Here is a 12,671-nt window from a genome sequence, read left to right as displayed (position 1 = left end):
AGATGTGGTTGATTAATTATTCCTAGTACTTTTACTCTACAATACTAACTGAGGCTAATAGTGGCAATAGACTTTCACTTATATCTATTTATCTGTATTTAAAGTCTCATCTGCAATGGTGCATATTGGCCGCATACGACACGGCGGGAAAAATATTAAATAATTAAGCAAACTCAGCATTTCTCCCCGGTTTCTCGCCTGAGATAATGTTTTAGAGCTTCACTTTACGCAATCGAATTGCAACAACAGGATATTTATAGATTTCAACCACAAATAAACTTACGGAAACGACGCAAAAAATTACATCGGAAGCTGTTAAAAAACAAATTTAATTTTCTTTTGGGTTGACAGCCAGTGATAACTGTCAAACTTGCTTAGCAGGCTGTTTTCATCGAATTTTAAGGTTTCTCATTAGTTTTGCATTTTAATTTGTGCATGATTGGGAATGAACGAGCTGGGGTGTATTCCCACCTGTGCCACATTACACACATGTCCCCTAAGTGGACCAGAAATACCTAGATCAAGAGCTATGATACACTGGTCGATGTTGTTCTAAGCGGAAATATATGCGTTTTAGGAATTCTCATGCATCTTTCTGCATAGAAAATATAGGTATGCAAATATCAGCATTTTCTCAGAAAGCCAGCACTAAGCTCTAAGTTCACTCACATGTCGTTCCAAATTAGTATGGGAATGTGTCCGTTCTTTTGGACAGTTAGCTGAAATGAACCAAATAAATTTGTACTGGGTTCCAGTCACCGACTAACTTTACTGGTCCAGAACCATTCTGTAGGGTTCCATCAAGTGCCCTGAAAATAGAAAAAGTGGAAAATCAATTCTATAAAAGACAATTGGCTAGGTAACCAAAACAGCACCACCAATGCTGTTCAAATGCAACCCAATAAGCATTTAAGTTACCTTATATGGTACTTGTCAAAATATATGGCTACTCTACTGCTACCTTCTTATAGTGCTGACAATGCTTTTTTCCAGCTGATTACTGATACGAGGAATTTGAATAGAATTTTGGATACTAATTTACAAAACCTATGCAGTCAAAAAGCTAATATGCAGCAACGTGCAGTATAAAATGCCAGATATGCCAATAAGCGGTTGATTTGCTACTTATGTTAATGCTTATTTGTTATCTGAGTGGTTGCCGCATTTGGACTACGACAATCAAACAAATTTATTATATCTAGTGGTAAGAAAAGCCTGGAGGTGCTTAGCTTAAATAAAAAAACTAAGCATAATGACAGGATTGCTTACAGGATACTGGCCGAGTAAATACTATCTCACGAAGATGGGCATGCGCAGTGAAGATACATGCCGCTTCTGCGGATAGTAAACTGGAACATCAGCATATCTACTGTGCGAGTGTGGTGCGTTAATGCAACGCAGATTAAGAGTCTTCGGTATAGGAATATTGGAGCCTTTGGATATTTGGGCTGAAAGCCCCAATAAGGTAATTAACTTCATAAGAAATGCTGTGCCTAATTGGGATAACTGTGTATACTGAGTACTGACAACCACTCGAATTACAGGTGGTATGTCAAACAGTGCACATATAAATTAAGGATGGAGCATACCACAATAGATCTAAATGCCGGTCGCAGTGGTCTCGTTTCCTATAAACAAAAAAATGTCACGCGTTAATAATTGTGCCACAGATGTACTTAATTTTTTCACAAAACATGTTCGCGGCAAGTGGTTAAAATTGCGTTTAACTAGTGCAAAGGTTCAAGATATTCTCCGTTGGTGGAGTAAAATGAAACTTCTCGCCAATACAGACAAAATTGCAGTTCATTGAGTTGTAAAAACAGTGTGTGATCAAACGATCAGAATATAAGAAAAGGCAGACCCTTAGGCGAGAAGAATTGGAAAATACTTCGATTTGTTGCGTTGTAAAATAGCAAATAGTTGGATATGACTTGTATAAGTGTATAACAGATGTAACAGTGTCTGGGCAATAATTCCTATAATTGTTAAGGGTTATAACTCCTATAGTGTTAGTTTTAATAAAATGTGCCATCGTCTTTACCAGGCTAGCGTTTAGTTTAATAGTTTAATTTAATAATATTTTATCACTTTTTAGTTTTTCTTTTTAATCATATTTCAACGGAAGAATATTATAATTTCTTTTTGTAATATGTCCTATCTAGCTAATAAGGTGCTTTTATACCTCAATTTTAGTTATTTATTTGCATGTAGATTTTTGGCACGAGCTAGAAAAGGTCACAATATGAAGAAAGATTAGAGTCAAAATAAAAGCAATTTCTATCATATGCCATTCGTAAAATATGTCAGACATAATTTATTCTTCCATCACATAAAGTACGCTGCTTATAAATACTCCAACAATGAAAGTAGGTACACGCTAGATGGTTTAATTTTATTTGTAAACGGTATCGTTTTGCATCACATTGACATCATAGATCATCTAGCAATATTTTTATCAAAACAAAATTTGTACGCATTAATTAGGTAATTTCAAAATCGAACTATATTTTATCTCGCTTTTGTCTGGAGTCTTCCAACACTGCGAGAAATGTTGAGATATAACCAAATTTACAAAAAACGGTAGATTTGTCCAATCTGCAAGATGGAAATAATCAAGCATCATATCCTCTGCCATCACCATAACATTTGCTCGGAGGTAATGAACAAGTACAACAAAAAACGCAGCAAGTAGGCTCAAAATAGCAGCATGTCGAAAATATTCTTCCATGCCCTAGTCATCTCTACATGGGAGCATCAAAACTAACAAGCCCCACTTTTTCCTGCTAACCCCGATAAACCGACTTAGTCCTAGTATATGTGTGTGGTTAACGAATTTTTAAGCATTTCACAGTTCGCTAACGTTTCAGAAGGATATCTGCCATCATTTTTGCGATTCGCTTTAGTGTCACTTCCGTTCCGCTTGCTTTTCTGCCGGTAAAATAGCTTTCTGCTTCAAAGGGCTTTACTTGCCTATATATGGTAACGGCATGTGACGAAATTCTGTGCAGTTTTATGGTTAGCAATTTAGGCAGGTTTCTTCATACCCGGCAGAACTAGTTTTTTGTATGGAACCGTGCAACAGTTGAGTACAAGGACAACTAAGTGAGAAATAAAGATCACCTGTTGACGGAAATTTTCGATACGTGCCAACTTTGGCTGGATTGTATATAGCCAATGGTGCAACACCATTGCTTAATCCCAATCTGTCCCATATCCATAAAATATGGTAGTTAGAGAATCATAGGCTCTGTTTTGCTCTGTTTAACCGGCGGTGTAGATGATGGCCCTGTCACATGAAACAAAAGAATACTAAATATATTCAACAATTACGCAATATTGTTTTTTTATAACTGGAAAAAGAGAAGATTACTTTGACGTGAAATCATTCGTCTATACAAATTAAAAGTAAATCAGCCACGAGGCACACACACACACGCCTGGGGGGCTGGGCTGAAAAAAATATATATATGTTCATTTCGTACTATGTGCATGTTCCCAAATTATTTTCCTAGTTTCTAGCAATAAATAAATAAATATAAGGTCATTGCAAATAATTTTAAAAGTTTTTGTCACCCCCCGCTTGGAAATTGGCTTGAAAAATCGGGGGGCAATAAAATAATTTGTAGCATATGAGTTAATTTTTTTCATCAAATCAATTGTCTGTAGGTTCTACAGCCTGAAAAACTCGAAAAATGAGTGTACGAGTTGAGTTAATGCTTCTAGCACGAAACAGAAATGGAAATTCGAACAACGGAATTTCCGAAAATCGGCCGAAACATTTTTCTTTCGTTTTTGTCGTTTTTCGTTGATTTTTGCATGGAAAATAATAACGTATATGTTAAAAGCAAGAATAGATTTGGTTTTCACGTTTAAACTTAAAGTAAAAATGCCTAAAATCAAATGTTTTTGGTATACAGCAGTCCCTCGAATAACGCGGTGGGTGGTGGTGAACCGATTTGATGTTTCTGCTTGAGAAGTATGCAAAAAAAAGTAACAACCCAAGTAACAATTCCAAAGCCGCTTGGTTTTAATTGAATTTTGTAAAGGGTTTATTGTCATAACGGGGGACAACTAAAATTTTGAAATTTTTTTCTCAAGCTGTCAAAAAAAGACAAAGATACATGAAGAAGATATGATTAACCGAAATGAAAGATACATTATCCATTGTTGAAAAAAAATTAGTGTACATTTGAAAAAAACGGACTGTATTGGGCTGTTCGGCGAAGCTTTCGTTTGACGTCAAAAAAGGAGTGTTGTGCGGCCGTCAGGTCAACGTTGCTAATGCATCTCTTGATTCTACCAATCAACTGTTTGCAATTCGTGGCGCTCCAGTTGTTTTTGTACACCAAGCAACTCAAAATCCCGAAGAAATCCTCGATCGGGCGCACTGAGACAGGTTTTACGAGTCGTGGTCTTCGGGTAAAAATGGGATCGAATTGGTATTCAGGAACGATTGTATTTTTTTGGCATAATGCGATGATGCTCTATCCGGCTAAAACACGTATCGTCCATCTACATGATGTTTTTGTAGAAACAGGATCAACATTTTCTTCAAACATTCGTCTGATGTATTTTAATTGACAGCCAAACCAGAGGGCTTGTTGTTGAAGAACCAAGAAAGAGAACGATGTCCTTTTCCGTCCATAATTTTAGCCGGTCTTTGGTGGTCCTTGCTTGCGAATAGTTGTTGGGCATCTTAGGATATGGTAAACAGTCGAAGCCGCAACATATTCTCTTTTTAAAGGTTGTACCGTAAACTTTTTCCCGAGATTTCTGTGGAAGTTCGTAGAAGTGTACAACGCGCTCGCAGAATGCTTCTTGTTTTGACGCCATTTTTAGCAAAAGTTGGCAAGCATGAACCAAATAAAAAATACTGACAGAAAGAGGAGAGAAAGAGCTAACACATAGACACTCTCATTTCTCCCTGAGTTCGTTTGATGTTGAGCATATAGGCCTCGAAAAAATTGTAAAGTTTTAGTTGTCACCCGTTAGTAATCATTATCTCTGGTTTATCATGGTATTGCACAATACCAAGTTCATACAAATCAAAAACTACTTGTAGCTAGCCTTAAGACCTCAATTAAACTATTAATAAAGCAATTTTTTTATGGTTGCTTCCCCTGTAAGCGTGACGAATTTTTGCGGTAAATGACACACAGAACACAAACACAGAAAATTAACACCAGTTAGTCATATATGCGAGGAATGTTTTGTACTATTCCGAAAAATCGTTTTGCTTTTCAATGACTATTGATAAACAGTTCTGGAAACTGCCACATGCACGTTCTAATATTTTTAGATCCATAGACGTCATTACCTCGATGATCTTTGCTTTGGTATCCCGCTCGATGACGTCCCACACAAAATAATCCGAAGCATTGATATCGAGACTACTAGGGGGTAAAATTTCCTTCTCTCAAATCTCCGGAACATTTTCAGCAAGCCGTGTTTGTGTTTTGTTGGGATTATGAGCAGGTGCTCCGTCTTGTAGTAAGATGAAATGACGGCCAACAGCCAACCCCCTTCATCCACGGGACAACAACATCCTTCAGAACCTTCAGGTATACATCGGCTATTACTTTAATCCTTGTTCAAAGAAATACGGATGCATTACATCCCCCTCGCTGGAGGCTACGCCTAAAACTTTGACGGAAACTTTGTTGACATGACGATAAGAACCTGACTACGATCTGTTGCAAGCCACCTGTCATTCTTTCGATTCACCTTTTGATCCTAATTAAAGTTTTTTATCAGAGAAAAAGATGACAGAATCATTATGATGAGGATACTTCTACCGACTCAGAAAGTTTTTTAGCTTTTTTAGCCAATCGCCGTTATTTGATCGTAGCATTCATAAATTGCCCTCTGCGTAGCGCATACGACTTATAAGGTTTTTGGCCGTTACTCGCCGAATTGAGAAGTCCAGGCACCCGATTTCCCGACCAATGAACCTCATTGACCTCACTAGATTCTTTTTAATCATTCTTTCCGCTTTTTGACCCTGTCCCGTTCAGCGGTAATGGAACGGGTATGCCTTTCGGTTAGGTGTGTAGGATAACTTATCACTTTCCTAAGCCTTTATATTGCATACTGTTCTTTCCGAAACCTTTACCGACCGAACTATTTCCTTTACGCTTGCTCTGGCGCGCAATAAAACGACGACTGCTGAACGATTATTTTCTTAATTTCATCTTTCAGTTTACTCAACACTGTTTGTTTACATCTGACACCTAGGGATGGTTCGATCACTTGAATTCAATTTTGATTCATTTCATAGTACCGTCTCCGTCGAGTAAAATTTGACAAAGTTATGCATGGGACATTTGTAGAACATGTCCCATACACGACTTTATCAAATTTTGCTTGGCTGAGACGGTGCTGTGAAATGAATCAAAATTGAGTCAAGTGATCGACCCATCTTTGCTGACACCCAACTGTATAAGCTGAATATTTTTACACAAGCATGAGAAGTTTCTATTTGGGGTATGAAATGGGGAAGGCAACTAGGAAGAAGCGCCCAACATAGCTCTAGCCATCCCAAGCCCCTACCTAGCGCCTCCACGTGGCCATACCTGGAAATACTTCAATTTATATAATTGAGTAGCCAAGCTAGGAGGTGCGGGGTCGTGCGGTTTTCAGTTCCTAACCTTACAAATGTAGTTTTAGGCAACCATTAAACCACACGACTTTATTTTCAAGTATTATATGATTTAAACTAATATTTTTGGCAAACTAATCTATTTTCAGAGAGCGAAATAAGGCGCTATATCCTTGGCCAATTGCAGCCTGGCTTCTGGTCTAAATACCATTAGTTCATCCCTGAGGGTCCGGAGTATCACTTAACCTTTATTAGCAAAGATACTCCCAGCGATTGTAAATAAATCATTATCTATGTATACGGGAAGCGTTTGGTACGGGAGGTCCACGCGTTCTTCCTTCCCCTTGATTTCAAGGAGTTAAATGGAATTAGATATTTTTTCTGGTTCCACTTGATTCCTTGGAATTCTCTCTGCGGTACATGCTGCGCAGTTGGCCTGGCCGTTGACAAGAAAAATGATTGATTCAAGTAATCGTCATTTTCCAGGATGCCTTCGAGAATTGGCTGCGTTAGTGTGAGATTAGATTAGATTAGATTAGACAAGCATGAGAAGTTTCTATTTGAAATTTACTGCAAAAATTCGTCACGCACCCTGTACAAAAACGCTTATCGGACTGGTAGTCCTCCACGGACTTGAGATAGCGACTTTCTTACGGAAGCCAGAACTTCATAAACCGTAAGTGCCGTAGACCTTTCGGAAAGTGATCAGTCTTATGAATTGTTGGTCGAACGATAGCCAGTAATACGGTGCATGTGCGGTAATCATAATGACAGTTTACCATAACATTGACTTACATCTTTTTCCTCTATAAATGATTGTAAACGAGGTCGACATGAGTCAGGGTGAAAAAGCCGCGGACTGTTGGTGTTGCCGGTGATCTGCAAGTATACCTGCCTTACCCCGTTTGAAGAGTGCCGGGCTTACCCCCATAGTACACGTTTTTTTTAAGACGGTGATTTTTAAACATTCATTACTCTAACTTATTTCTACTCAAGTCTCACTGATAACAAACAATATTAGTAAGCATATGTAGAATCATACACCTTAGTTTGAAACTTTTTCTGAGAATTAAAGCTTAAAACCCACTCGCGAAAAGTTACATCGGGCTGCGCGTCGACGGCACTCGCGTTTGCTTTGTTTATTATTTTAACATTTGACAATGCAATGCAATGGACAAGTGCACGCATGTCCACTTTCCGTGTTTGAACGAAAGCTGTTGCGGACTATTTTTGGCGGAGTATAAACGGATAGCGGAATAGAGGGGCCAAATATGCTAGATGGGTCGACCAGGAAGCCGACTTGCGTGTATCAAGACGCTCAATGAACTGGCGACGAGTAGTCCAGGAACGAGTATCAATGGAGAAGAATAGTTTTATTAGCGGTTTTATGAAATTGGTCATGAAAAACACTAGAGGAGCGTAATAAAACTTAGAATTGTTACTTGGATAGATCCCCTCGTCCCAACAAGATTTCTTTCGACCCCGATTTAACCTACATCAATTTTATGTCTGAGTTAGGGATGTATGCCAGAAAATCAGAGGGGTTGTGCACAAGACACGACCGCATAGGTGACGTAGGACCACGTAAGTCTCTTTGAAGCGATAGTAGGATGTATCCATGTATGTAATAATACGATTCTTCATGTATACAACCTACATACGTAACGTTTATCAAAGTAGTAACATTGTATAGGTTCAATCCTCAACCGATTTTGGAGTTATATCCATGAATTGATTGAATCTATTTTATTAAAACGAAACCACGTCACACTAAACCAAACAGTAAATAAATTTTTATGATCTGTTTCTACGTTGAATAGTGCTTTTCCTCAGTTAATCGGTAGACGGTACACGAGTTTTCAAAAAGTTGAAAGTTTTGCGCAACTTTTCTGCGGCTTACAAAAGAACGCTGATAAAGCATTGACCGATTGTTTGATTATCATAACTCCTGCTTGCAATAAACTTGCACTAACGCACTTAACGTAATTCTCTGTTCGGTAAATTGGAGTACCGATAACCGCTAACCAAGCACGGCTTGTTGCAACGGACCAACCGGAAAGCCTCAGCACCTATGATATCAACGAAACCGTTCGTGTATGGTCCTGAATCACGATGAAATACCTCTCCAAGTGGCCAGCTGCAAGTGAAGATAATTCTGATCGTTTCGTTGTCGTGAGCAGCATATTTCCTGCCAATTCCAGAACTTCAGCAGCCAGATATTCCTCCACGGCAGCGAAACGAGTGCTCCAGCTCCAACACCTCGCTTGGTGAATTTGCATGTCTTCGTTGCCTTATCCGTGGGAAGCAGCAACATCTGAAGCTCAACAATTTTCGATCGGATTCTATAGGGCGTAAATTAAATACAATACAATCATAAGGAAGTTTAACCCATAGCTTATATCGTATATATTTCTGTCATCCGTGCTAGGGAAGCACTGACGAGGGAAGGCAAAAATATGAAAATAATTCAATTTTTCAAAATCAATTCAAAAACAAAAATATTTCAAATTCAATTTCAAAAACAAAATCAATAGTTTTCTGTATATTCAATATTTTTAATCGATTTTCCGATCAATTGGTGTAAATATCTTGGAAACCTAGTGAAAATTGACTGAATTATAAGTCGAAGCGTGAAAACGCGTTTCTACTTTGACGAATACGAAGCGAGAATTCTGGTAACACATAGGTTCATTATTTTCAATTTTTCAATAGTTCAACATCAAAAATCCACACTTTTCTTCATTTGGGTCAATTCTTAGAAGATTTTTCGATTGATTGGTGTAGAATATTGAAAATCGATCGAAAAACCGCTGAGCTATTAGCGCTCAAAACCTATCATTTTTCGTGACGCTCGCATTTTTGGTTTTTTTGGAATGACACCCTATCTCAAAACTTGCCGTAAGACGTAGTCCTACGTCAAAAACTTCCATTCCCAACAGGTCAATTTGATATCTGTGTTGGGGAAGTGCGCTGTAGTGTTTGGTAGTAATATAATTCTACCTATATGTATCTACATGCTGCCATTTCATTGGAAACATAACGGAAAGAGAATATATTGTGTTGTTGCAACGTTCTGCTACTGATAAAAATGGATCGAAATGGTAAAATGTCTTCAACGTGGGGGAAGGGTTTGTAATAAATACAATCCTTGATACCTGTAAGGAAAAAGGACAGCATTTGTTTGTTAAATTGTTTCCAAATGTACATTTTCGCCAGGGCAACTATGATGTTAAGAAAACAGTGGTGGCCACGGTATAAGCATAATGCGGGCTAAATCAGGTCTCCTCAATAGATCCGCGGCCCGCAAAGACTTCTAACATTAATAAATTCAATCCATAGTTCCCGTCCACCATCCACCAAACCAGTCCGCGGGCCACCAGGACCATGTTCAAGAGCCGCATGCGGCCCGAGGGCCGCAGTTTGGCCATCACTGTCTTGGAATCTAAGTTTGTACACTCTATGGGAATTTTGAGTGGTTTTAACCAAGTTTTAGCTTGAAAAAAAATCTAATCGGATAGTCGGCGCAAAGGCGTTAGGCATCATGGACGTCGGGCATAATAACATCAAACGTAATGGACTTTAGGCATAATGGATGATGGGCATAATGGGAGTACGCTAGGCGTAATGGTTTTGGTAATTTTATTATAAACCAAATATACTAATAAAAGACCACCACTTCTCGATTTGAAAAATAATCTGATATTTAATATATTGTTATATGAAAAATACGGTACACTTCATATAAACTGATTATTGTTATTTTACTTCCAGCTATGTTACGGCGCATCTAGTCCTGCCTTATCAGATAGAAGTAGATTTCCTACATTATTTAGAACACATCCATCTGCCACTGTACATAATCCAACTAGAATTAAACTAATGCAGAAATTTGGATGGTCGCGTGTAGCGATCCTTCAGCAAGCCGAAGAAGTGTTCATATCGGTAAGTAATGAAACTCGTAAAATATTTTTACTCGAACAATAAGGCCCTCTAATCATACATAAAAAGAACGATTTCTAGTGAACCAGTTAAACCAACACAAACATACAGCATTGTCAGGTTGGAGCCAAGTGTTGCTAAACGATTATATATTATGTATTTCTTTCATCCATGCCACATCTCTGCTGGGTCGTTCATCCCTTCCGGCGCAATGGATGTTTTTCACACAACCGAACGCACATGTGCTTATATAGACCGTCGAGGATTTAGAGACTCGGTGTAAGGAAGCCGGCATCGAGATAGTGACAAGACAATCATTCCTTTCCGATCCAACCGATGCGGTGAGAAACCTCCGGAGACAAGATGCCCGTGTCATCGTCGGACTATTTTACGTAGTCGCAGCCAGGCGGGTCCTGTGCGAAATGTACAAACAGCAGCTTTACGGCAGAGCGTACGTGTGGTTTTTTATCGGTAAGTACCGATTTGTTTACCACAGCTTTTTTTCAACCAAAAATTTACGCTTTTCGCTTCATTTCGTCTGGGAAACATTGCATCACCCATTGAACCCGAGCTAAGGAAGACTGAGCAGACAAACTGGGATAAATGATGCGGATGAAAGAAGCACGATGTAATCTCTGTTGGTATTGATACCGTCTTACTTCGCAACAGCTGGGACATAAGACGGACATATCGAACGGTGATGCTTAGGGGAAACAAGGGAGACTTGATCCCCATTTTGTTTTATGTATATTTCTCAAAAGTCCACTAGAACAAAACCCTGGGTTTTCAATTTTTCGACAGTTTACAATACAGCTTACTGCCTACAATTTATCAGTTAGTGATACGTAGCGCTAATCAAAAGATATGGGATATTTTGGAAAGTACAGAAAATTGTACATATTCAAAATATGCGGGAGACTTGATCCCCAGTTTAGGCACAATTGATCCATTTGCAAATATATATTTTTAAAGCTCAAGTTTCATTTGGAAGTTTTATTAAAATAGGCCTAGTTCATGTAGTATCATTATTTAGTGTACAACAGCTTAATTCAAAAATATAAAAAGTATTTAGAAATCGTTAAGTCCATCGATCTGTAAAAGTATAGCTTTGGACATATTTTATAATCTGCGACTTTTTCGTTGGTTTTGAATTTTTGAAGCATTATATTTTTCCTGTTTAATAATCAGAGCAGCCTCCAGCTTCAATTTCGTTAGTGCATCTGTAAGGATGTGTATCTCCTCGTTTTCCTACTCTTCGCATATTTTTACGTGGCGATGCCTTTGGAAATGGTTTTATATCTACAGGTGTTTAGATAATTGTATTGTTCGGAAACATCGGGTACCAATGATTAATAGAATTCTTCAAAGAAGATGAGTTGTTTTGTTTAGATAAATACTTCCGTCCGAGCGGTCTTTCTTCTTCCTTGTAAAATGCACGGGTTGCTCCTCCATAGTCCGGTTGCTAAATGATCTTTTCAGAAGCATTTTTTCGTTTTCTCACATATCGCTTAAGTGTCATTACATTCAAGTTGAACATTTTTGCAGTCGTTCTGACCGGATCTCCGGACTATTCGTGATTTTTACATGACGAATGTTTACGATATGAAGAATTGTTCACTTTATTATTTACGACATAACGGATTCCAAGCTCTTCAGTTCCTAATAAAAGGATCAAGTGTCACTGAAATTATGTGGATCAAGTGTACCTGTCGTAGTAAGTTTTACTGAAAATTAATTTTGTAAAATATATACAAGTTTTATTGCAAAATGTATATAGTATCAATGAATACACATGTTTAGCTAATTTTTTGTTTGAAAAGCAATTAAAAAATTTCAAGACAGTTCTCCGTAGCCAAAAAGTTGGACTTCACTAAAAAAAGAAGTATAGAGAATTATTCCGTTGCAAATCTTATTATATTATATTTTCCTTGCAATGTAAAAATTTATTACATTTTTGTTTTGCAATTTTGTTACTTGAATGAAATGTACAACTTTATTTTTTTCTACATAAAAAAAAAACATTGTATTTACTGAGAAACAATGAATGGATCAAGTGTCCCAAGGGATCAAGTCTACCTGGTCTCCCCTATTTTCATCCATGTTTTCTAATCCTGGATACTTGAAAAAATCGCTG

General features: G+C 37.9%; 1 protein-coding gene across 1 annotated transcript in view; it reads left to right on the top strand.

Moving 5' to 3' along the window:
* LOC128740184 (gamma-aminobutyric acid type B receptor subunit 1) overlaps nt 1–12,671 on the top strand; it is a 114,778-nt gene that overhangs the window by 51,401 nt on the left and 50,706 nt on the right. The window contains exons 4-5 of the mRNA XM_053835712.1: nt 10,370–10,540; nt 10,792–11,008. Of these exons, the coding sequence (XP_053691687.1) occupies nt 10,370–10,540; nt 10,792–11,008 (388 nt within the window). The remainder of the gene's footprint in view (nt 1–10,369; nt 10,541–10,791; nt 11,009–12,671) is intronic.

This window comes from Sabethes cyaneus, chromosome 3, assembly GCF_943734655.1.
Source record: "Sabethes cyaneus chromosome 3, idSabCyanKW18_F2, whole genome shotgun sequence".
Lineage (NCBI taxonomy): Eukaryota > Metazoa > Arthropoda > Insecta > Diptera > Culicidae > Sabethes > Sabethes cyaneus.
This window is presented reverse-complemented; position numbering and strand designations above follow the sequence as displayed.